The 24,112-nt window shown below is 40.1% G+C and overlaps 1 protein-coding gene across 2 annotated transcripts in view; it reads left to right on the top strand.

Annotated features, from left to right (window-relative positions):
- The window catches only part of GNB1L (G protein subunit beta 1 like), a 40,986-nt gene extending 17,761 nt beyond the window's left edge, over nucleotides 1–23,225 (top strand). The window contains exons 1-7 of one of the 2 annotated variants that reach the window (XM_080355552.1): nucleotides 3,078–3,163; nucleotides 6,888–7,015; nucleotides 7,250–7,375; nucleotides 9,116–9,278; nucleotides 12,934–13,032; nucleotides 17,579–17,794; nucleotides 22,525–23,225. In XM_080355552.1, the coding sequence (XP_080211678.1) occupies nucleotides 6,900–7,015; nucleotides 7,250–7,375; nucleotides 9,116–9,278; nucleotides 12,934–13,032; nucleotides 17,579–17,794; nucleotides 22,525–22,791 (987 nt within the window). In that variant the 5' untranslated portion in view covers nucleotides 3,078–3,163; nucleotides 6,888–6,899 and the 3' untranslated portion in view covers nucleotides 22,792–23,225. Of the gene's footprint in view, nucleotides 1–3,077; nucleotides 3,164–6,887; nucleotides 7,016–7,249; nucleotides 7,376–9,115; nucleotides 9,279–12,933; nucleotides 13,033–17,578; nucleotides 17,795–22,524 lie in introns of those variants that run through there. The other variant, XM_080355551.1, reaches the window with a different exon arrangement.
- Nucleotides 23,226–24,112: the final 887 nt, after the last annotated feature.

Below are 24,112 nucleotides of genomic sequence, written 5' to 3' on the forward strand. Positions count from 1 at the left end.
GGGCTGAACTACTATGGGTTTTATGCCTCCTTTCTTTCTCCAAACAAGGCTGCCTGTAGTTATATCATTGCACTTTACCAAGCAATGGTTTCAGAAAGTAAAATAAATTAGTGTCTTTTCCCTCATCTGCAGAATGAACCTGTTTATGAAACACTAGAATTTCATCTGTTTCAGCTGTATTTCATGCTGTATTTTAGACTCCCTTATGAAAAGCCAATGCAATGACATGTGAGGCAGGGGTGCTCATGTTTTCAGACCCCGTATTTTTGGCATAAACGTATCCATGATACTTGGCTGTCTCCAAAATGTTTACTTCAGTAAGATTTGCAATGCCCAAAATGTTTAAATGTGTCAAGAAAGGTCAACCAGCTGATAGCCGAAGGCGAATATGTCAGAATGAAAGACTTAGAAAAAATTATCAGTCTGACACAGTGGGAGTATTAGAATGATTAATGTTTATGTTAATTTATGGCTTTTACATATTGATTAATAGCTTTTTGTTTCAGTGACCAAAATGTGTAAGTGGCAATGAGATCCATATGCTAACTCAGTGTCTTTCAAATAATTACATTCATTCTTAGTTTTGTTCCCATGCTGAATCTATGTTTTCATATAGAAAATAATTATTGTACAGTGACTTTTTAAAAAATAGCAGATGGAAGTATTTGAAAGTGAACCTCAGGACACAAGCCTGGTTTCAGTATTCCTGAAGGTTACACACTGACATTTATATGTATTTTTTCTTGCAAACTTCATTACTTTAAATTGTAATATGTTGTGGTTTAACCTCATTCACTTAGGGGATGCTTAGAGACAAAAAAGGTGCTAACGCTGTGAGGAGCCATTATCTGAGTGGAAATCATTAAATATGTGTTGCGCTGCATGATGTTATTAGTAATTCTCTTTTCCGCTCCCATCGCATTTCTTGGCATATCACCAATTGCTGATAAGCAATTTTGTTTGCTATCTGTCCATTGACTATTGCAATTAAAATGTGGAAACTTCTATCATTCATTGTCTAAATGTCAGGAGAGAAGGTAATTTTGGGGAGCTCTCGAGCGAGGATGAGCTCCTGCCTTCCCTTGAAGTCAATGGGAAATGGAGTTCTCAGCACTTCTCAAAATGACACTCTTGAAGTGTTTTTCTGAGCAGTCATTGCTAGTCATTAGAAATTATTTGATGACTTTGGAGCGAAAGCTCTGACAGCATTTAGCGTTCCCAACCTGGAAAGGAAGGACTTGTCAGTTGTAATGTTGGCTGTGTGGCAACAGGTTTATGATATCAGTTGATAAAGGATTGTATAGGTAGGTCACATAAATCATCGCCTTCTATTTGACACTGATGTGTCTCTAACTAGCAAGTTTTGCAAGCAAGAGAATTCTATCTAGAAATCTGTCTACACTATCTACATATTGTGTTTTCCAGTGCAAGCACAAGTATGCTCATGAGTGCTCCCACTCCACCCTCGGCATTTTCTCTTTTTTTAGGTTTTGAAGTCACATATGAAATACAAATATGCATCACTGTGCTTATTCTCTACTTGGTAGTCATAGGTAGATAGTAATAGGAAAAATAATCAATTGAAGAGAAAGCATTTGGTTATCCTTACTCCTGAAAATTAAGAGTGCCTTATTACTACATTTTACTGGTTAAAACCAGAAATTTCTCCTGATTCTAGTTTCGGATTGAAATCCATTTCTTGTTTAAAAGATTTCTACTGATTTTTAATTTCCACCTGAAAGAAATTATTTTTTAAATTAGCTTTAAAGAAATCCTAGAAGTACAATACAGTTCATGTCTCAGTTTAGCTCCAAAGATATCAAAGGGAGCTTTAGACTGAAAGCCGCAGTGTTAGTTGATGAGTGAATTTTCATGTGTTCTGGGGCTCTGATTTTTGCAACTATTTGTGCAGCACTCCTACATCTCTTGATCTGTGCAGCCAGTTGCTGTATAAGCTTCTACTGATTTTCCTTTTACTAGTGCATGTTTCTGTCTTTGCACACAACCATGTGTTTGGGGGGACTGGGGTAAGAAAGGAAGAAGCAGGCTGCCTGGCTTTTGATTTTGGATTCTAACCTAAATGGCTGTATTGAAATGCTGCTCATGAATTGGCTTCTTGTAGCCCTGAACTCTTTTCCTCTGCTTCCTACAAGTGCCGTATAGCGAGGCAGGATTTTGCATCACCCAGGGATGTCTGAGGTGTTTCTAAGTCCCGCTGTGTTGCGGCTCAATTCCGGGAGGCCAAGCAGGCGCTGTTGTGCGGGAAGGGCCGCCGCACCCGGGCATTTCCACCACCATGAAACCCCATTCTCTGCAGTGGGTTAGAGGCTGGAAACATGGGAGTGTTGTGTTTGGAAAGCTCACGCTGCAGGGGCTGCCTGCTGTATTTTAATACTGGAGCTTGTAAACGTAATGGAATACACAAAATTGCTTCACACTGTTAATTTGAGGGAGTCGTTTATGTGCACTGACTTCCGCTGCAGTTACAGCTCGCGACCCGCTTGGAAAACAACACCCACACGCTATACAGCATGGCAGGTGTCACCCAACTTACCAGTGAGTGCACGTAGGCACAGAAGTGCGGGATAAAAAGGGGCTTTTGTATTAATAAAAAAGAAAAAGCCTAAGAAGGGGGGAGAACAATTTCTTCCCATCTTTCTCAACTCCTTCTTTCCTCTGAGTTTTCCTTTGGGAAGGGTGGCACCTGGTAGGTGAGGAATTTTCAAAAAATAACAGGGATTTCATATATCTGTTTGTGAGCACACCTGGATGCGTCGAATATTTTGCAGTAGTAATTATGTCTGCACACCTGCTGGTTTCAGTCCCAAATCAGTTTGCCAGACATGCCTAGAGAGATTTATTTCTCCTATACCTGAAAATGCTCTTTTACCACTGAGTTTTCACCGCTCTGAATAAGCCTAAAGAAAAAAGAGGAGGATTTTTTCTTGTCTTTGCTTGAGCCCTTGGTCTCTCAAACTGAACTGCGGAGTTTGTAGGGGGAGGAGGGCGTTTGGATGATATTTTAATAGCAATTTGTTTTTGCTTCAATGTGTGATAGAAATACAAGTGACAGGAGTGGGAACAGGAGAGTTGCTGAATTCTGCGGGAATTTTTCCTGTGGGAATCTCTTAATGTTTCTAATTCTCTGAGAGATTTTTCCAAGGTAATCCTTTTGACGTTTACATATTTTAAATGACTCTCATTAAATAAAAGCTTAACTTTTTTATATCAAATGATGAAGTGATGATACTGGAATACCACTGCATAGACATTGAAATGGTTTTGAGGATTTTTCTAATCGCAACCTAAACAAAATAAGTTTTGTGAGGGATATTAATAGTGAATTCTTCTTTAAAATAACATCGTTTTGAAGGAAATTCAGTTGTTCCGGCATTTAGTAGCAGCATTTTTTTTTAGACAGAACACTTTTTAGTACCTAATGTGCAGTGCGTGTAGCCGTTTGCTAATTAAAACACTAATTTGAACATCTGGGTTTTCCACTCCTTGCTCGCATAGCAAATATAATCCGTGCAGGCGCCCAAGGGTTTGCGCTGCACCTTGTGAAAAATACTTGTAGTTGTGTGTCTCATCCCAGAGCGCAGTTCAGCCCCTGAAGGAGGATGCTGTTACAAGCACTAAACGTGGAACAACTTTTAATAAATAAGAATGTGATGATGAGGTGTTGCATCTCTTACTGGTGATACCCTCTTGCAAACAAATAATGCCATAAGCAAAGTGATTCGTATCTTTTAAATGTCCTTTCCCAGGAGGCAGGAGCCATAGCATGAGCATGAACATATAGTCTAACCCTACGATGCTTTGAAATGAACTTTCTTCTACAGGTTGCACTTTGCTTGTTCAAGCCCTTGAGCCAGATTTTGCTCTCAGACCAGCCTAAATACTAAGCAAATTAATTTAATTAAATTTGCTGCAGATATCCCCAGTTAACAAGAACAGATTGGTCTCCCTGAGGCTAGACAGAGTTAACAAGAAAATAAATATTGTGCTAATTAGAGAACTCATTTGCAGACACCTGAGGTGAAACTTTCAAAAGTCCTAGAGCTTTAGGATTGAAAATTCATTTGAAAATGAGTCTGAGGTTTCTAAATCACTTAGGCACTTTTAAAAATGTACCCAGGGGCTCTAACCATTGCACACTCATCATATTTAGCATGTTTGCAGCTGTGTGCTTAGCAAAGCACGGTATAACCATTATCAATTAGTATCAGTGTACCACAATGTATGTCATTATCCCTGTAAGTGAAGCAGAGATACTGAGCTGCCTGCTGAGTTGAAGGGAGGCTAAATGTCATGTTTTGGAGGATGCTTATGTGTCACCAGGAACAGCCAGACACTTTCTTGGAGGTTTTAAGGCACCAGTGCACCAAATTCCCATCTATTTGTGACCTCATAGGAATTTCTGTTGATTTAAGTACCTAAGAACTTTTAATTAAATCTTGGTCTTAAGTGACTTGGTCTTAAGTCCGAGCTCATGGATGAAGAAGACAGCACAGATGCAATTTTATAGTTCAGGACTTGCTAGAAGACAAATGAGACACTTAATACTGTCACACTGCCATTCATCTGCTGAGTCACGATAGGAAGTAACAAGGAGTTATATGCCAAATAAAAAATGACATAGGTATAATATTAAGCCAAATTTCCAGATTCACATATCTGATTAGCTAAAAAGCAAGCAAGGAGCCAGCCTTCATGGAGCAAAAAGTCCCTTCACTTGCTTGTGGCTTGGAAGTACATTTTCAGTTGTTTTTTTTCCTGTAGCCAGTCTGAGGGTTGTTCTGAAATATTGTCCTTGTAAAGACATGCATTAGTAGCGTCTGTTCCATGCCAGGCAAAACCCTTCCCACAGCCGCGCACACACTTGCTGTCTGTCAGCAAAAACTTCTGTGTCAGTAATTAGAAAAATACTATTAAAAACCTGCCTTGTAATCCCAGATCGCCTCTGGGTTGGCTCACTTCTGCTTTGTTTTCCTTGCTCAGTGTACTAACCCAGGATGGTTCCATCCTGAAGAGGGACCCCACTCCTCTGACAAGCCGCCTCGGTACTGTTTTATTTACCTGGTTCTACAGTGTCCCTCTGAGGGCAACAGCATGCAGCTGTGCTGTCACAAAGGGGTGACCTTTGGTGACAAAATCCTTAGTCTAACAAGTTTGTAACAGCTGGATCTCACCATGGGGGTGAACCTGTGCATCATGTAATCATCTGAAAATTCACTCTGGCCTATCATGAGTCTAGATCATCAGACAACACCATAAAACACATGAGTCAGGGCTCTAAAACATGGGGGTTATCCACTGAGCTCATTATTTTCATACCTAATTACACAGCGCTGTTGAGGGAGAATTGCACATTGTGCTGAAGAATCCTGTTTCACCACTAATCCTAAAAGATAATTGTATTTAATTAGGACCCCTAGGTACCATGACGATTACTGATCTATAAACATTCAAGGTATACCTGCAAATGAGGTGCAATAGCAAGTGCATCCATTAAACACAACTCAAAAGCTGATACTGAGGTGAGATGACAATTACAAGTTGAGCTGTTTTAATTTACCGTGTAACTTGTAGCTCTGGCACTTTGTTTTGATTCTCTGCAATTGCCCTGCTGTGAACCAACCCACTGATCTTCCCTTACTGAATTTAGAAAATGTGTTATTTAATCCGGTCTAATATATGTATAAATGAGAAAGAGTGATGAGAGTTGATGTCTGTAGTGGCAAAAGGTGTCATTTTCTGTATGAAGTCAGGTCAAAAAGGAAGAAGCAGGAATACAAGTGTAAGCAGTAATGTCACAGAGAAAGCCATGAAAACTGTTCATGGCTAAGATGTTTCTTGCAATGCCTGTTATAATGCATTTTCCAATGAGTTGCAAATTGTGCTTACAGTCAAAGAAGCTGCTGGTTGCCTTGTCCCAGCACAGCTCTGGAGGGTCATTTGACACAGAAAAGTTGCCCTTGTCCTTTGGTGCTTGCATACAACTGCCAGCAAAGGCATTAACGTGCATGGAAATACACAGTGAATGTGCTGGGTCAGTAGGAGTGTGTCTAATCAGATCACACAAACTGTCTCTGTCAGTTCATAATGAATTGTCCTTCGCATTTCCCATGTTAGGGCAACATGCTTCGCCATCTGATGCGCTGTTCTTTGCTGACTTGGGCCACATTTGAACCAATGACATAAAGCTGAAAGCATCCATCTCTCTTTATTGATCCTCTGGGGAATACAAACCCCTTGGAATAAAATGTTTGATGCAGTAGTCACTATGCTCGTGTAAAATACTGCATTTATTTTTTCAAGTAATGGTGCTTGCAACCAAAAATTGTTGGGAGTAATGGGATTCTTGTGTAAAAATGATCATAACTCTAATCTCATCTGAAATTCTTTTCAGTTGATATGTTCACTGCAATGCTTTTCTGTGTTTGTGAGTGGAAAGCACAGAAACAGTATTTTTATGGGGCGGAAGTGAAAAGACTTGCCAAGGGGCTAAGTGGAATGATAAATTGCTTGCCCACTGAAATTATGGGTATCCAGTTTCTTGCGTTCTGCAGCTCTTCCTTTCTTCAGCAAGGAGAACAGCTGAATAGTTTTGTATTTACAAGCATACAAGTGGTGCACGCACATGGTCAGCTCAGCACTTACCTTGCTTTAAAAGGAATGCAGCACAAAGCAGATTTGACAGCCGCTTGATCAACTGATGGTAACGAGAAATATGTTACACTGAACTGTATGGCGAGTAGAAATAACATCCACTCATGATAATACACAGAGGAAAGTAATGATCCTGGTCAGAATATATTTAAAGTTGCAGTTTCACTTTAGGCTGCCTTACCCGCTATATTTGTGCCTTCTCCTCGCTCCCCCAGGCCATTGCTCGGATGGCTCTGCCACCTCCGGATCCGCAGTTTGTTCTCAGGGGTACCAGCGCTGCAGTCCACACTCTGCATTTTTCCTGTAGAGGCCAAGAACCTGATGTCCCCGTTCTTTTCTCTGGGTAAGTAAACTAGGATTTCTGGCTGAGTTGAGCATCATATGGACATTTTCTTTTAAAAACAAAGTGTATTATTTAGAAAAATTGTATCTGGAGAAAACAACAATGCATGGTTGGTAAATGATGTGTGTGTTACCTTTGTGCAACTGTGTCAATTCTGGAAAAAAAGGAGAAGAATCAGACTCTTATCAGATTGTCTGCAGTGGTCACACTGAAAGCATCTGTTCTTCCTGCCAGGTCTGAGAACGGGTTTATCCACATCTGGAACCTGAAAACACACAGAGTGGACGCAGCACTGGATGGCCATGGAAGAAAATCTGTGTACTGTGTGCAGACAATGGGTGGTAAAGAGACGCTCCTCAGGTTAGCAAAGCGGGCAACAAACAGTGAAATGGTTCTTGGTTTTGTGAGGTACATGGTTGAAGAAGAAATAAAGAAGTCTTATTTCTGGGGTCACTGAAAGTCTCTCCAACACATATGGAAATGTAAAGTACAAAAGTACAGAAAAACTGTAGAACAAAAAGTGGGAAAAAATATACAATTAATTAATTTATGATAGATATGTGATGACATCACAACAACTTGGAGTCCAAAGTGTCTTTATTACTGCATTGGGATCAGGTGAGGTCTTTGGGTAAAGGAAATACACTTGGATTTGAAGTTGACAAATGCTTCACAACTGGTTCTCAGGGAAGATCAAAACTGATATAAATGGTTTATAAATAGAGAGGAGAGGGAGAAAAGGTAAGGAAAGAAAAATCGGAGATGGAGAATGGAAGACTGAAAATGAGCAAGAATGCCGAGTTGCACCTTTGCTTTGTTGCAAAATACCTTCTGTTCTTGTTTAGCAAGGGAAGGTTGGGAAGATTTGTGTACTTTGGATTAGACAAGTGATCTAGAGTAGATGCCAAAGTGTCTGTATGACTAGGAGGTGTTCTGACATGTTTATCTGGAGAAGACATCTCATAATTTGCAGTGGAACTCATTAGCATTTATATTTGTTATCTGCTTAAGTACAATTATCAACACTACCCCATAAAATCATATTAAATAAAGCATTGTTTGTATGATTGTAAAGTTTTTCCATACCTCTATTTTTACTGTATATTTATAACAGTTCACATAGAAGTGCGATTTTAGGACAGCAGTTACCTGTATTTTTTGTTTCTCTGTTCTAAAGCTAAATCACAATTGCTTGCAGTACCACATTGTTTGTATGCCCAGTGCTCTAAATGTTTTGACAGTTTGTCACTGCTGAACAGCAGATGAGAGTTTCTGTGTTGATGCTGAAGAAGTCCCAACAGTCTGTAGATTTGCATCTACCTGTTTTGGTTTCATACTTCCATCAGGTAATACTGCTAATTAAAATAAGGAGTGGATAAAGGATTTTTTATGAGTCCTTGTCCCAGGTGATAACATGAGGACACAAATCCTGTGCTACTGTAGTTTGTGGATTGGAAACTTCTCCACAGTGGTACTTTGTTCCAGAGCCAGCGGGAGCACGTAAATAGGTAGCAGTTAATGCTGTGCCCTTTGTTTGGCCTCCTTGGTCCTGCTGTCTGGGACCAACACACAGGCTTTTTGCGGGATGGAGAAGTTCGCAGGGAGGTCTCTGTGTCAGCTGCACTAGTGCATCTGTGATGCAGCCGCTGGTTCTCTGGTTTCGGATGATATAACCACAGCGTTGCACTGTTTAATTCCTGCTACTCACTGCACTGTATGTGTGTCTCCACACATACAGAATCAGAACAGTCATCTGTGCCTGTGGGAAGCTGACCACTGAATAACTGTAGCTTTTTATTTATCTTTGATGCACTCGTCTTGTTATTGTTGCCTTGTTATTTGTCTTTCAGCTGTCAACACGCCTGACATTTCTGTTTCATTGCTAGGGTGAAAGAGTGCTAAATGTATTATTCTCTGGATACTTTTATTTCCTTTAAAATTAGGTCTAATCAATGGTAAAATTTAAGTATTTTTATTATGAAGATGTTCAAATACTCATGACACTTCATTAATATATACGCACAACTTAGAGATACTAACCTGCAGGAAGTCAGACTTCCTAAGACCTGGTGCTCACAAATACCCTTTTCACTGTCACAGTCAGGGCCGCGACCAGAGGATCTGCATGTGGGATTTAGCAGAGGGACGGACTTCAGTGACGGATTCTGTCTTCACAGAGAATGTGGGGTTCTGCAGATGCTCTCTCTTAAAGGTGGCGCAGGGGCGCTGGCTCATGGCCATGGCAGCCAAAGCCACAGACGAGGTAAGAAGTGTCTCTTTTTCGGTGCTTTTACTTTTGAAATGAGATCATTCAGAAGGGAAAACATCATTGCTCTCAAAGGTCCAGCTCAAGAGAGGGCAGCACAAGGAACCTTTGGGGTTGCTAATCACTAATTTTACCTGCCAGAAAGATGACTGAATTATATAACTCATGCTCTAATAACAAGGATACCACCCCAATCTTTGTCTGACCTTTAAGTATTTGCAGCTGCTGGTGGTCTTTCATGTGCAGGAGTTTTGAAAACTCCTCTGGTGCTGCTGAATGCTCCTACAGGGGAACAAGAGTCCTTCTGGAGAGCTAATGGTCAGAAATTCTGCCATCAGATGGGGGTACTCATCTTCCTCCTGAAGCTGAAAGTCGTGTCTGGTGAGAGAAGGGGAGGTGCAGGTGATTTGTAATGCGATATGTGGTCTTCCACCCCAGGCTAATTCTTCTGCTGGTACTTTGGCTGGAAGTAGTTGAATTACTATTAACGGCCAGAGGTTTGCTCAGTGTGAGATAATTGTAGGGTCCGTTTCAGCTCCTACTGGGTAAGTCCACACCTAATACCCGCTGTCACAGCAATCATTGACTGACGGCTTTGTTGGCAGTTTCCACTTCTGCTTTGTAGAAATCGTATTTCTGTTTTCTTTGAAGGACTATTGGAGGACATAACACAAAAATAAATTATTTCAAATATTGGACATCAAAATACAAAAAATATTAAAACTGACATAAATATGAAAATAATACTGTGGCTAATTGCAAATTGTTCATGAACATAAAAGGTCACATGGTTATCTGGACTACAGGATGCGTACCTTAAAACTGGAAGTTGCATATTTTATGTATGAAGTAATAAGCGGGAATGGTGCCTGAATTGCTAGAAAACGTGAAGTTTTTATTATTCAGAAGTTAAGCACATATTTAAGTACTTTGTTGGCTCACAGCCAGAGTGTTCAGCCTTTTACAGAACAGAGTAAGCCTGTAGACACAACCACTGTACCAGCAAATACAACCATTCTAAGCCCCATATGTTGTTCTGATCAAACAAAGAACTCTCCATTTTACAGCAGTGCTCAATAATATTTAAGTTAAACAAAATTGACAAGTGCATTCTTGTGTCAGACAAAGAGTGTGCACACACATTGTGGTCAGAATTAACCAATCGTCTGATCCAAAGAGAAGACATTCACCACAATGGCTCTTACAACTCATCTCTGTTTTATTTTCATTTGTTTGCTTACACCCTGTGAACTGATAGTGATTTGCTGTCTCCTGAGGTAAAAGAGTTCCACTCTGTGTACGAACCTTTACATTAGAACTGTGTCAGGTCTCAATAAATTCACATAAGCTCCCATAATATATAGTGCTTCCAAATAGGCAGCAGTGTGTGAGACACAGTACATTTGCAGCTTATGATTAAAATTAAGACTTAATAAGTGTTTATGCTTGGCTGGTGCCCAAAAAAAGAGTAATTTTGTCTTAAAGCAGGTTCAGTCCATAAATAATGAGATCTGAACAGGCATTTATTTGTTCATGATTGCATTTAAATCACCAATTATGAGTTACACGCACTTCTCTTGCCAATTTGCCAGAAACACGTTAAAAGCTTTATTAATGTGAAAAAGAAAAAGGGTGTGTTTCCTTGTGGCCAGTTTTAGCCACCCAGGAACACTAGTAACCTCAGGCAAAGGCAAATCTTTCTCCTATTAAGCAAAACCAATATAAACACAGAACTTCAAGTTTTAGGTTACAGTTGTCAAAATATATGAAATAGTATTTATTTCTAAGGCTCAGTTGCCTCTCGTGCAGACGGTCTCTGGGACTGTCAGTCCTGCCCGCCTCCTGCAAAAAGCTTTTCTCATCTTTTTTTCTTTGTCCTCTGTGAGCTCTTGTACCAGACTGTCCGTTTTCAATCAAGGTAAAGCAAAGGAGGTTTAGTGGTGGTGGTTTTTTGTCTTTTAACCTGCAAAAGTGCATTTATCACAGTGAATTTATCTTTCCTTATTACATGAAAGTTGCAGTTTCAGTCCTGTCCAAGAGCCTCTTTGGAGGGCCAGTGATGAAGGGTGAAAGATGGGAGCAGCTCATCTTCATATTTATAGCTCATTTCCTGCAATAGCTAACTTGGTCATTAAGTTGATAGTGAGCAAAGTGCCAAGAGAAAAGCATCTTTTGTTAAGAGTGCAGCTCCAAAGAACCACAACTCCCAGATGACCAAACTTTGGTTTGTTCATAGGTTGGGTCTACAGATGGGACGGCTCTTTTCTGTAGTCGCCGTTCCTCAGATCTGGGGAATAGTTTCCTGCTCCATTGCTAAGTGGCTTTAGGAAGTGTTGTGTATGTTGTGTTTAGTTCGTTGTCAACTCGCAGTGCTGGAGTGCAGCTGGCTTTTGGCAGGCCAGCTCGCAACCTGTAGAAATAGGAAGATGTTCTGGCAAGCTTTAAACTGAAGGTCTGGGGTTGGAACGCCATCACAGCTGCCGTGGTCTTGACTGATCCCTCCCAGAGGAGCCATATTTGTGTAATACCTCATCTCAGATGCTCAAGGAAATCCGCATGACGGGGGCTGTCCAACAGCACTGCTGGGCTTTTGCACATTCTGAAATAGCCTAGAGTGGCTGGCTAGCCTGGATTTATCAAATGTTTGAAGTCCTTCAATTTTACGACATAATGCAGACCATTGTTTATTTAATTAAAATAAATGATCACCTCAGTGATTAAGTATTCATTTGAGAAACAGCGATGTTCCTGGCAGCAAGTTTTTGATACCTAGGAACTTGTATTTCTCCACAGTTCCAGGCTTGAGAATCAGCCCAGAATGAAGCACTTCCATGTCAATCAAGAGACTCAAAACCTTCCAGTGCCAAATTGCAAAGTCAGACTCCCCTCATCTTGCCTGCATCATCCTGAGGTGGAAATGAGCTACTTCCTTGGCAGAGAAAAGACGTGCCCAGTGATTAATGAAAAAAAAAATCAGATCCATAGTTCTCTACCATCATTGCAAGCAACAGTGGAAGCTGCTGTGTAGACAGAGAGCAGGTGTTTAACACAGTATTGTCTGACCCTGCTTTGAATAAGGTCAGACAATATTGGGTTAAAAATACCTGCATGCCATCAGTGCTCCAGCCTGCATTAGCAGATAATTCAGGGTTTACATCTTGTTAGTGCAGTCAGCCAGTAAATAAAAACTCCACCTCATATATATATATATATATATATATATCTATATCTATATCTCCTATATTTCTACAACAAGCTCTGTTTTACCAAGACAGAACAGACAATGCAAGTGTCCACAAGTGAATATAACAAATCAGCAAAAGAGATGGAAAAAGGGGAAAGGGAGAAGAAGGAAGCGTAACGCACAATATCATTTACTGTACAGAAAGAAAACCATAATACAGATTAACTAGAGAGCGGAAGAAGAAGAGGTGTTCATTCTAGCAGTTTTGTCTTTCCTAACACAATGCATTTATTTAGGTAGCTGTATTTTCCCCTACAGCTCCAACTTAATATGCATTCCTCAGTTTCCTCCAGACAGTTTTTACTGGAAGAGCTTATAGTAGCCTTAATCATCCTAAAAGACTTGTGTTTTTAACAGCAGAGTTTTGACCTGGAGCCTGACCAAATACTCTTGTTTTCCTGATGTCAGGTTCAGGTTTTGGAGCTGCCATCCAAGACGTCAGTCTGTACCTTGAAGCCAGAGGCGGGTGCCAAGCTGGGCATGCCCATGTGTCTGAAGCTATGGCAGGTAAGGCAAGAGCGCCTGCTAATTGTGAAATGTTTTCCCTGTGATTCATTTTATATGCAGCACATGAATCTTTCTTCACTTGGATTTTGATTTATTATCAAACCAATCAAGTAATTATACTATTAAAGGGGGGAAAGATTTGTGAACATCCTTAATGTAACTTTCAGAGCTTTCCAAGCTTTAATGGAAGATTTGCAAATGCTCAGGGAGAGCTTTGTATCCTTAGGATAGATACAGTTTGTGCATCAATCAAGAGGAAAATGAGTGACTTACCAAAGCCCGTTGTTTGATATGGTTTCTTGCTGCATTAAGAATGATGAGAAATGATTGAGTTACTTAAAAAAAAACGGTGATTTTAATGGCAGGTTACATTCACTGCAGTGCCCTCAGGACAAGGAAGCACTCTATGAACATTTCTATTCCAGACATACAATAGGAACAAAATATTTATGGTTGTATTGACTTTGGGCAAAAAGGTAAATAAAAGCAGTTAATGAAAAAAACACATTTGCAGAGTATTCAGCAAATATTGTTTCTGGGGTGCCACCGGTGAAAGACAAGTAATACAAAAAGGTGGCAGTAGAGGGAGGAAGGAGTTTTTGTGATCCGTTCTAAACCTCCAAAGAATTGGTGACAAAGGTGATTTCCAGTTTAACCCCTGACCACATAGAGTTATAGGTCTCCAGAGCTGATTTCAAGTATATTATTCCTGCAAGTTCATCTGAGCATTTGTATTGGTTTCAGTTGAAAAAATTATCAATCGGTTGTGAATTTGAGGCCTTGGGTCCTGAACTGACTGAAGTTTAGAGGAGGTCAGGTGCTGACTTCAGACAGAAGGAAGAGAGGCCACCGTTCAAGTCCCATGGTGTAATTAAAAACTAGAAAGAAAAATAGAAGGCAAATTAAATAGACTGATCAAACCTTTGTTAAACAGCAAGTTTCTCCTAAAAATGCAATCAGTGTTCAGTACTCAATGAAATGAATGGGGCTTTCTGTCTCCTGAACATATTTTAATAAGATGAAGATAACTGAGGAAATGTTCAGTGTTGAAAATTTTGTTGCCTTTATAAAAAGTCCTCTGTCTTGCCCTATTTTCTACATGCATTAATATCGCTATTCCTCTAGGAAGGAGGTGCAGGTGCAGAGTCTTAATTTTATGTAGTTTTTAATTTTGTTGCCACTGAGGATAAAGCAGAGGACTGCAAACTGGGAGAGGTAAATTATTCCATGTAAATTCTGGCTTTGGGAAGTCACCACAACTTCCTAGACTGCAACAGGCAAAGATGGATAATGCCTTACAGTCTTGCAGCTGTATTTGCATGCAACTCATTTTAAATGCATGGGAGAGGATGCTGCTTTTCAGGGCAAATAATTATCCGTGGTGTACCGAAGTGATGCTCTGCGTTCTGTTTCATGGTTTTGCTGGAAGTGACTGAGTAACCCTGAAACCGTAGCAGCAGAGGAGGGCGAGCTAACCCAGCTGTGCTCCTTCCTTCCCCGTCCGGGGTTTCTTTGTACATCACTGCATTGGGCAATAGAGACGTACCCAGGAGATGAGCACTCCCCAGCCTATCGCTTGTGGGCACCGTGTTGCCTAAGAGAGCATTTGACGTTGCTTATGGCACAGTAAATTAACAAGTTGAAACAGAAGCTGATATAGAGAAAGCCACACAATGGTGTGAAGGAAGCACGCTCAGGGCTGTTGGCCAACATGTGTTTGGGGGCCGCAGCCATGTATTATCGTTTTTTTTTTCGCAAACCAATAAAAAAAGATCCACATATCAGGGCAACAATGCACCTTACCAGCAGCAGCACGAATTAGAAACTTCACTGTAGAGCAGAATGAAATCGAGGCTTAGGTTAGGCTTGGAGAGTAAGCCTCACTTCTCCTAAGCAGTTTAAAAGCTTGCAGCTGTTTATTTTGTTAGTTTGAAACATTTTTCTCATTTTACTAGGTCTGTCCTTAGGTGCATTAGTTCATTCAATGCTGGGGTTTTTTGCTTTGTGAAAATTCACATTCTTAAATGCACTGTCCCTTCAGCTTCACACCTTCCTGCTATTACTAATTGGGTGGGGTAGGATTTGCAGAACTAAGGATAGTTTTCCCTTAAATTTTTTGCACTCCTTGAGGAAGGCATCATGTTGCGTAATGGTGCAAACAAAATAATTCAAAAGGTATAATACATGTAGAAACTGGAAACGCAGAGTTATTACTTTATATAAACTATAGCAATTATTCCTGTTGATTTGACAGCAGATCACTTTTTCTTCCTTCCTTGACAGTTATCCAAATGCAACAACAAAATGTTCTGCTTAGGAAGAACAATGATTTATAATTTAATTTTTCCACTGCAATCAAAACATGAATGGTGAAGACTTTTCACCAGAAGTGTCCGTGATTGGGAACTGAAATAAATAGGCCCTTGTGAACCACGGCTTGGTGAGTCCAGGCATCAGACTGAGAGCTCCCCTGATCTTTCAATAGCTTTTATTGTTTAATTTCAAGTAGATGTACTCATTGAAATATTACATTTTGTAAGATTAGGGAAAGTCAGGAAGAATAGGTGTGGGAGACCTTAATTTCATAGAAAACAATACTTTATTTTTTAAATATACCAGTCTTAGATCTCACCTGCAAATTACTGGTTTTCAAATATAAGCTCAGATACAAACAACCTTTGAACAAGGCAGAGGGCTGACCCTGCCCACCCCAATCTTGTTTATCAGCTAATGAATGAATTGTGTAGAGCTCCAGGGCTCCGGGGGAGTCGGGTGCTCATAGGAGAGCAGTACAAATAATTGGGGGGTTATGCCCAAACTGGGGGCCTTATTTAAACGTAATTGAAGTACCTATGAAATACATTGCTTTGCTTTGAAGGTTTTATCTTTTATTAAAAATAAATAAAATCTGGAATGTTGGTTTCAACCAGATTTTTTTAACTTCTTCCCAGTATTAAAAACAAGGTACTCTTCATCCAAAACACCTGATGAGTTAACATTAATTAATATATTTTTGACATATATTCATTGCTCTGATGTTACTACTTTAGCAAATCAAAAGTTTGACAGAAAAATCCTGCACAGTTCTGGGCAGTGTGAGACACCTTCTTTGCAGGCCTCTCTAGCCAGGGCATGCTCCCTACCTTTTCAAAAGAAAAGGGATCTTAAAGCAAAGAACGAGGCTCCTGCAGGTCCCAGGTGTGGGCAGAACTGTTCAGAAAGGTGACGTAGGGGATTTCCCCTTGGTTTCCTTTTTTTAAGGAGCAATTTTCTTCCCTGCTCAGTGAGATCCATTCCTCATTTAAACACTTATTTATGCTGAATAAATCTGAGGAAGAACATGAGGCCTTTACTCAGCAGTCTTATTACCTGGACCACCCATCTCTTGTTAGTCTAACTCCCCCTAGAACAAATAATAACCAGTGGGAGACCAGTCTGGACCATTAACAGAGGCAGTGAGCCCTTGGCCACTACAGGGTTGTATCATGACATTGACAGACAGAAATCTGAAGAATTTCATTCAATAATGTCATGCCAGTAAAAATTAATTCTTTATAAATGTCCTTTATTTTGAACTGAGTATCTTCTAGGGTCAGACAGTGCTTGGAAAGAGCTGAATAAGCTATTGGATATATTTCTTAGGGTAAGATGTCCCTGCAGTTGTGGTTTCTGTGGTCACAAACCAAATAGCTATTTTGGTGTTTCTTCTCCTATTAAAGAAATAACTGGCATTAACAGATTCGTGTTTCTTAGTTGCTTTTCATTAGGGATTTGCATCTTCACTCACGTAACCAGTTACTGCTCACAGAGTCATTAGTCTTTTGGCTGGCGCAATGATGAATATTTTCCTTAAGTGTGACATGTAATCCAGTAATGTTCCCTTCTTTGAGTTATTTCAGAGGCTTAAATAAATTAGGTGTCTGCCCAGGGTGCCATGCCCTTTGGCCTGTGACATCATTAATCAAAATAGCTTTCAATTGGTTACAGTGGGACTCGGGCGCCCGTTAACCCCTTGGTGACTCACCCAGAGATTCCTGAGGAGAGGTTCAGTGTTTACCTTTAAGTACTGTGGTGCACTTGGGTAAACGCTCCCTGTGTGTAACCCTACACTTGGCAATGTGAAACGGGAACCTTTACACATGGCACTTCTTTCAGTGTCCATACGGGAAGTAAAACGGCTGAAAACTTCACGCAGCCTTTTTTTCAGGTGTTGTAGAGGGCAATAGTTTGTATTTTCAGTGAGAAATTTTCTATATATATGCTTGTGTATATATGTATGTGTTTTTTATATATATATATATAAAAACAGAGAATTTTATATGCAGATATAAAAACCGTAAGTGCATGTCAGCAGTTACCTAGTAAAGGTTTTTGTAAGTGGAAGGACTATCAGGATTTCACATTCAGATTGCTGAACATTTCACTTCTACACCAGTCAGCATTTTCATTTATTTTTTTTGGTGCTTGGACTGAAACCTACTTGGGGATGACAATTTTCCTAACAGACTATTTACTTTTCAAACAATTGTACTTTTCTCTTGATCAGCTCAGCTGTGGTTCACAACCTTTGCTTCTGGCTGGCTATGAAGATGGATCAGTGGTCCTTTGGAATTTGTCAACGGGAAAAGCCTTGAGCCAACTTGTTTGCCACCAGGAGCCAGTGATGAGCCTTGACTTTGACTCGGAGAAGGCCAAGGGGATCTCGGGCTCATCTGAAAAGGTGCTCAGCATCTGGAGCCTCAATGAGCAACAGAACCTCCAGGTCAGGATCATTGGCCCTCTAGTGTCATTTATCCCACTTTGCACTAACAGTTTGATAGACTAAAAAAATATTTAGTCATGAAGAGGAGTTGTTGCAGATCTCTAGCTAATTAATCACAGACTGGTTAGAATGTCTGTGCTATGTGACCAGACTTAGCAAAAGATGGTGAGGATTTAAAAAAAAAAACCCAAACCTCTCTCACATGTTTCTGGTTTTACCAAAGTTGCAACAGGCACACAAGCCTAGCATTACTCAAGCCATTGCCTCTGTATCTTCATTTATCACGTTAATGTCCTAAACATTATAAATGAGTTATGAAAATGAGAAACAAAGGATTGCTTTACCAAAGGTTCTGCTTGAATGGCTAGAGATTTCTTTCCACTGTGGGAAAGACAGAACTATTCCATGAAATACTTCACCAACAAAAAGAGGAGCAGCCCAGCTAGCACAAAGGGGACATGAGGTTTAGGCAACCACCTTCCTTTGGCACCCTTAGAGCCCTAGCTTGAGACAGGGAAAATAAGTTAATTGGATATATCGGTTTGTGTCTGAGCTACGCATTCCTGGAGGGGCTGGTTTAGAAGGAGGTCTCATAAGCAGCAGTGCAGGCTATGCTTGTGAATAGCAATAAATATTGCTTAATCTAGACAACTTTAGCAAGTGTTCCAACAGTGCCAAGGGGTTAGGTAGGTTTTAACTAGGTGTGGGAATTAAGTGCATAAATAAAGCTCATGAACATTAAAATGGCCTATGCATAGCCTCTCCACTGCTGAGTGCTTTAACCTTTTTTACAGTGGCAGTTGTCCCCAAACACACAGTGAAGAGGACCTGAACCAACCTCTGTATGTCCCCATAGCGTCCTTTAGAAGAGAGCTGCTGGATACACCAATTCATGGAGGAACAATAATTGCTCTTCCAGCTTGTAGCTTTGGTGGAGATTTTTTAGATAGTATGGCAAGTTAATATTATTTTCTGAACTGTGTTACAGGAAGAAAAGCAAGTTTTTGGACATCCAGCTGGTGTAAATCCATCCCACTGAGATGGAGTTGTGCACACTGCTCACCAAGGAGAACATCTGAACTTTAATAAGCAATAAGACACAAAGTAAAAGAGGCACTCTAGGCTCTAAATAAGTAGCAAAGGTGTTCTAAGCAAATAAGATAAAGAAGAGGTTTAACAAGGCTGGTACACAATTGTCACAGTTTTGGTTTTGGTTTGGTATTTTTGGTCATATTTGCTCTCCCCCTTGCCTGGCCTTTCTGTCACTATTGGCACACATCTGCACCTGGTGTCTTTAAGTCAAGGAAGGAGAAGGAAGATGATAGTTAAGTCCCATTAAAAAAACTTAGTATTGAGACTAGTTTTCTGAGGCCAAGGTGTCGGAAATCTGACATCATGACAGACTTCTTAAAGCTTCAGATACTCTGGTGCTGGAGAGGAAGCTGTTCCTTCATATTAATTACAGCATAGCTTTTTGCTGAATTCAATGAAAACATTGTTCTCCAGAGCACATTTCAGTTATGAGTTAACCATAATACAGGGGTACAGGTATGACTCATGGGTAAAATAAACAGTTGTTCACCTGAAATATTCCAGGTATTGTTTTCCACAAGGTATTCACATTCCCAGGAGATGTAGGATTAGTTACATCTTCAGTACATCCCATTGAGAGATGGTAGCTTTTCTCAGAAGAAATTTAAATGCTACGTTATAAACTGTTTCTGTGCTTCATGCATAGTGTGAATGCCCTAATAAAATGCATCTTTCATATGAGCACTAGAGATTGTCAAGGACATAGATTAAGTTTTTTTCCACTATTGCATTAATAATATAAACCAGATGGGGATTTTTTTTTCCTGACATTCCAGGTACCTGAGGTAATGGTAGACGTTGGAAAGCCACTCCATGGCACGTTATTTTTATTCTAAAACGTTGTAATAAGTAAACATGGTGCATAGCTATCTGCCATTGGAGAAATAATGATGCAATGATGGCACTTCAGCTCTGTTTTAAGTGGCAATGTTCCAGTGTGTCAATGAATAGCTGATGAAGGTAACTTCATAGTTTATTGCTATGAGGAAAGTTTGGTGTATTGTCTTCTACAAGAAAGTTGCTGAAATCATCATCAGCAAATTACTTGATTGGTTATGAGCCTTCTGATTTGGATGATAGTGTAATTATGTGATTATGTTTGTGGTAGAAGGTAGGGGGTAAACAGCTTCTGCAGGTGAATAAACAAAGCAAAACTAAGAAATCTGATGATCACAGAAGTTCCTTTATATATGACAAGAAAAAAAACTGTAATGTAAGTAAGCACAAAAGTTTTGTTGGTTGGGTTGCTTAAGTTTTTCCCCCAAATGCTGAAGCTAAGGCTGCTGCTATCTTGGCTATTTTTCTAATAACAATAGGGCTTAAAGACTTGACTTGGGTATAGAAGAGGGAGATTTAAAAAAAGAAAAATCATAGCTAACATGTGTAAAGAGAGGTGGATACCTGTTGGCCTCAGCATGTCAAAATTTCTTAATGCATCTGCTAGTAGATGCCAGTGTCCTTGGTCATGACTGGTTGAAAGCAGCTCACCTGTTTTTACCTCTTTGTTTCCTTAATTACAAGTGGCTTTTCTGGTTAGGAAATGATGTTGGTATGCGTTTAACTACAGTAGTTGCCTGTAAGTGACTGGATGGCACAAATCCTGGCACCAGGATTTCACCTGGCTGCATATACCTTGAGCAAGTTGTTCTACTTTGTTTTGTTTTTCTCTCTCACCTTGTGTATTTGCAGATCGTGCACAAATGCCCACTGTTCCCTCATGTTCCATAGCCAAAAGGCATCACCGTTACAGGCTTCATTTTCAAGTTGTAGCTTGCTGATGATATGCAATTTCTCCCAGTCACCCTAATTTTGCTGTATGGATCTTGCCCACGTAATTGACAGTAATGATGGGAAGCACCACACCCAGGATTGGTTATAGCCATTAGCTAATAATCTCAGTTACAGAGTCAGGCCCATCTTACATTTGCCAGGCTGGTGATGTAAGTAATAAATCCTTCCCTTGCCAGTACACATACACCAACAAAAATCCCACTGAAGCCACACTGCATTAGCGTAACCAGGGAGTTTGGAAGCGCATATGCACTGGCAGAAAGCACAGGTTTTAAAGTAGCAGCACCACAAGGAGGCCCATATACAGCCTCCTACTGTTCACCAGGCTTGATGAAAACTTCTTGTCCTCTCTTCTGAATTGGTTGTAGACACAGTCATCAGGTACTATTTAAAGGAGCAATGCAGGGAGCAAGCAAGAAGCACATCAAGTCTCATTTAGCCTTCTTGCTATTTAAGTAAGTAGCTGGACAGTTATTAGTTGAAAAATAATTCCTTATAGCTTTGTGACTGTAAGATTCCAAGATGCGTTCAACTGCATCTGAAACAAACTTTGATCAGCATTTCTGTAATTGTAGTTTTTTTACAACCAGCACTGTAGTTAAAATTATCTGCAATTAATACATTCTTTATAATCTTGTACTAATTATGCATCATGGAATGTCCTTCAAGGAGGTAAACTACTCAGATGTAATATGCTTTTCAGTCCCTCCTCACCTCAGAAAAACAGCAAACGTGCAGCATATTAAACATGCACTGAATTATATTAAGCCTTGATACAAGATAGTTACACATTCGGTCTTAACTAGATGGTGGCATTAATGCATCATTTCCAGTTCTGCTTATAAATAACAAACATCACTTCAAAGTCAGCATACACTTAAAAGGTGTTTTCCACATTGTAACAAAAGTGAGGCTATTTCAACACACATGAGTGCACACACACACTCCAGTGTACATACTGCATGTGTTTTGGAGGTAGACTGCTGAGTAATACAAATTACCTGAAGTGAGAACAGCAAAAGTGTATTATATTGATCTTTTCCTCTGTGCTTCAGGGGGAGCTCATGTCAGTGAAGTGAAAACTTGTCTTTCCAAGGGCTAAGTCCTGTGCAGCCCCAGTGCCTCCTGAAGGAACCTAAATGCCTTCCAATTTAATTGTGCCCCTCAGAAACTTGTGCCCTAGTAGTCTCCAAACATTAACAAAAGGCTTCCAAAACTGAAATCAATAACTTGTTCATAATCCCCTTCTTGGAATTTGGTGTAAATAAAAGTCTCTTGGGAAGGACTACTAGAAATACAGATTTCCTGACACTGTAACCTAATTCCTGGAAGCATTCCTTTCTCAAGACTGGTAAATGCTACCACAGCTTATTGGGGTTTTTTTTGTGAGGGGCCACAGTAGTAGAAATAAGTAGCAGGTAGTTTAAACAGCAGCTTGGAATCTCAGCATGGGAATACTGCAGAAGCAGGGAAAATATATGGCCATAGCTCTGAACGTTGCAGCTCATGCAAGAATAGCTGGAAGAGCAAAGCTGTGTAGTCTGGTTCTCAACACCTTGACTCAGAACTTCATTAGTGGCAGAATATAAATACTTTCAAATGCAATATGAAGTAAAAACACACAAGGGATGCTTTTATTTTTAGAGGATGGTGCTGGAGATAGCTAGGCTCAAGCTAAGGTCTTTTCCATCTCTCACTAAAGCATCATCCACCATGTGATGAAAAGCTCCATAGTACCTGTGAGATACCAGGGTATATGAGTGGGCACCTTCTGTAATCCCCAAAGGTTCCTTTTTTCTTCTGTTTGTTTTAAACAATTAGAGCTTATCTATAACTTTCTCACACAGGTTTACAAAACACACAAACTTGTCAACGCTGGCATATCTGATATCACCATCCGTCCAGACAAGAAGATTTTAGCAACAGCAGGGTGGGATCATCGCATCAGGATCTTTGGCTGGAAAAAACTGAAGCCCTTAGCAGTGTTGGACTACCACACAGCAACTGTCCATTGTGTGTCCTTCTCAGATCACAAAAACCCCAGCGAGAGACTGCTCGCAGCTGGCTCAAAAGATCAGCGCATCAGTATCTGGTCAATATATACTCAGACATGACATGTTCTGCACTGCCATGGACAAGGAGAACAGGATTGGGGAAGCAGTTCTTTACACTGTAATTCAAACCTGGATGTGTAGAAGGAGCAGGATGTATTTCTAGGCTGAAGTTAGAGTCCTAGGTTAAATTTTATGCTGCTTGTTCAAGCTACAAGTTTTGTTTTCCGGAGAGGGAAGCGGATTTTTTAGATTCGTAACAAGCAGAGCAAGGCCAGTCACCAACGGAGGCACAGAACAAGACACCCTGAGTTCTGCTACAGGTTTTGCAACAGCTTTTCTTTGGCAGGTTGCTTAAATAACTTGTGCCAATATCTTTTGAGAAAAAGGACTGGAATCCCTCAGACTGCAGTGGGGGCAGAATATGTCTGTTTGTAAGTCATTTATGTATCCAAGAATCGGAATCAGTGTGAAATATCACTCTTTCTTGAAAATTTATACCCATTAAACCACCTCCAGTGCTTTCTCATTGTCAGTTACTTTTTCTTCCTTGTAAGTGAAAGGCTATTGGAATAACCTTGATTTGTTCACACTTCTGTCAGTTTTAACTTAAACCAACAGCCAGGAATGTGACTAGGGACGGCCTTTGGCATTTATGAATTTCATTATGTCTCCTGTCACCTCAAGCCTCACAATTAATCACAAGAAAGAAAGGGGGAAAAATCTTTCCCTGCTCTGCACTGCAAAGCTTTGTAAAGCCTTTTACAGAGCCAGTGCTAAATCCCTTCCATAGACTGACTAGCTGAAGGATTTAAACTCAGCAATCCAATTAGCGCCCTTCTCCTTGGAGAGTTAGGGGTAAGTTTCAGCATGGCAAGTCTGGTATTCAGCTACACAACTCCCATTAACGTTTAGAGGAATTGCATAGATAAATACTTATCCACACAGTGCAAATGGCTCCATTAACTTGTCATCTCTATGGTCATGGAAGCTGAAATTCCTTCATTAAGTTTTTTTTGTTTGAATCATGAAACAGCATTTGCATTCTTTTACAGCATATTAGACATACCACACTTAGTTCATAGGCATCTTACTAGTGTATTCAATCACAAAGCTGCAGTTACAACTGTCCAACTGAAGCGACTAGCAAGGGCCAGTTTGTTAAAAAATAGATGGCCTGCAAACCAGAACTCAGTTTTATAAACCGAAGTGGTTTGTGTCCAGGCTGTGCACTGTTGATACTTTAATGGAAATACTTGTTTCTGCCTCTGTACAGAACTGGACATCAAATAAAAAGTCACTGGAATTGTAGTGATCAGCAGTATGAAAAGACTTTAGAAATTATTTCATGGAAAACACACAAGCGAATTAAGGTCTGGGTCTG

The sequence above is a fragment of the Nesoenas mayeri genome (assembly GCF_963082525.1).
Source record: "Nesoenas mayeri genome assembly, chromosome: 17".
Taxonomy (NCBI): domain Eukaryota; kingdom Metazoa; phylum Chordata; class Aves; order Columbiformes; family Columbidae; genus Nesoenas; species Nesoenas mayeri.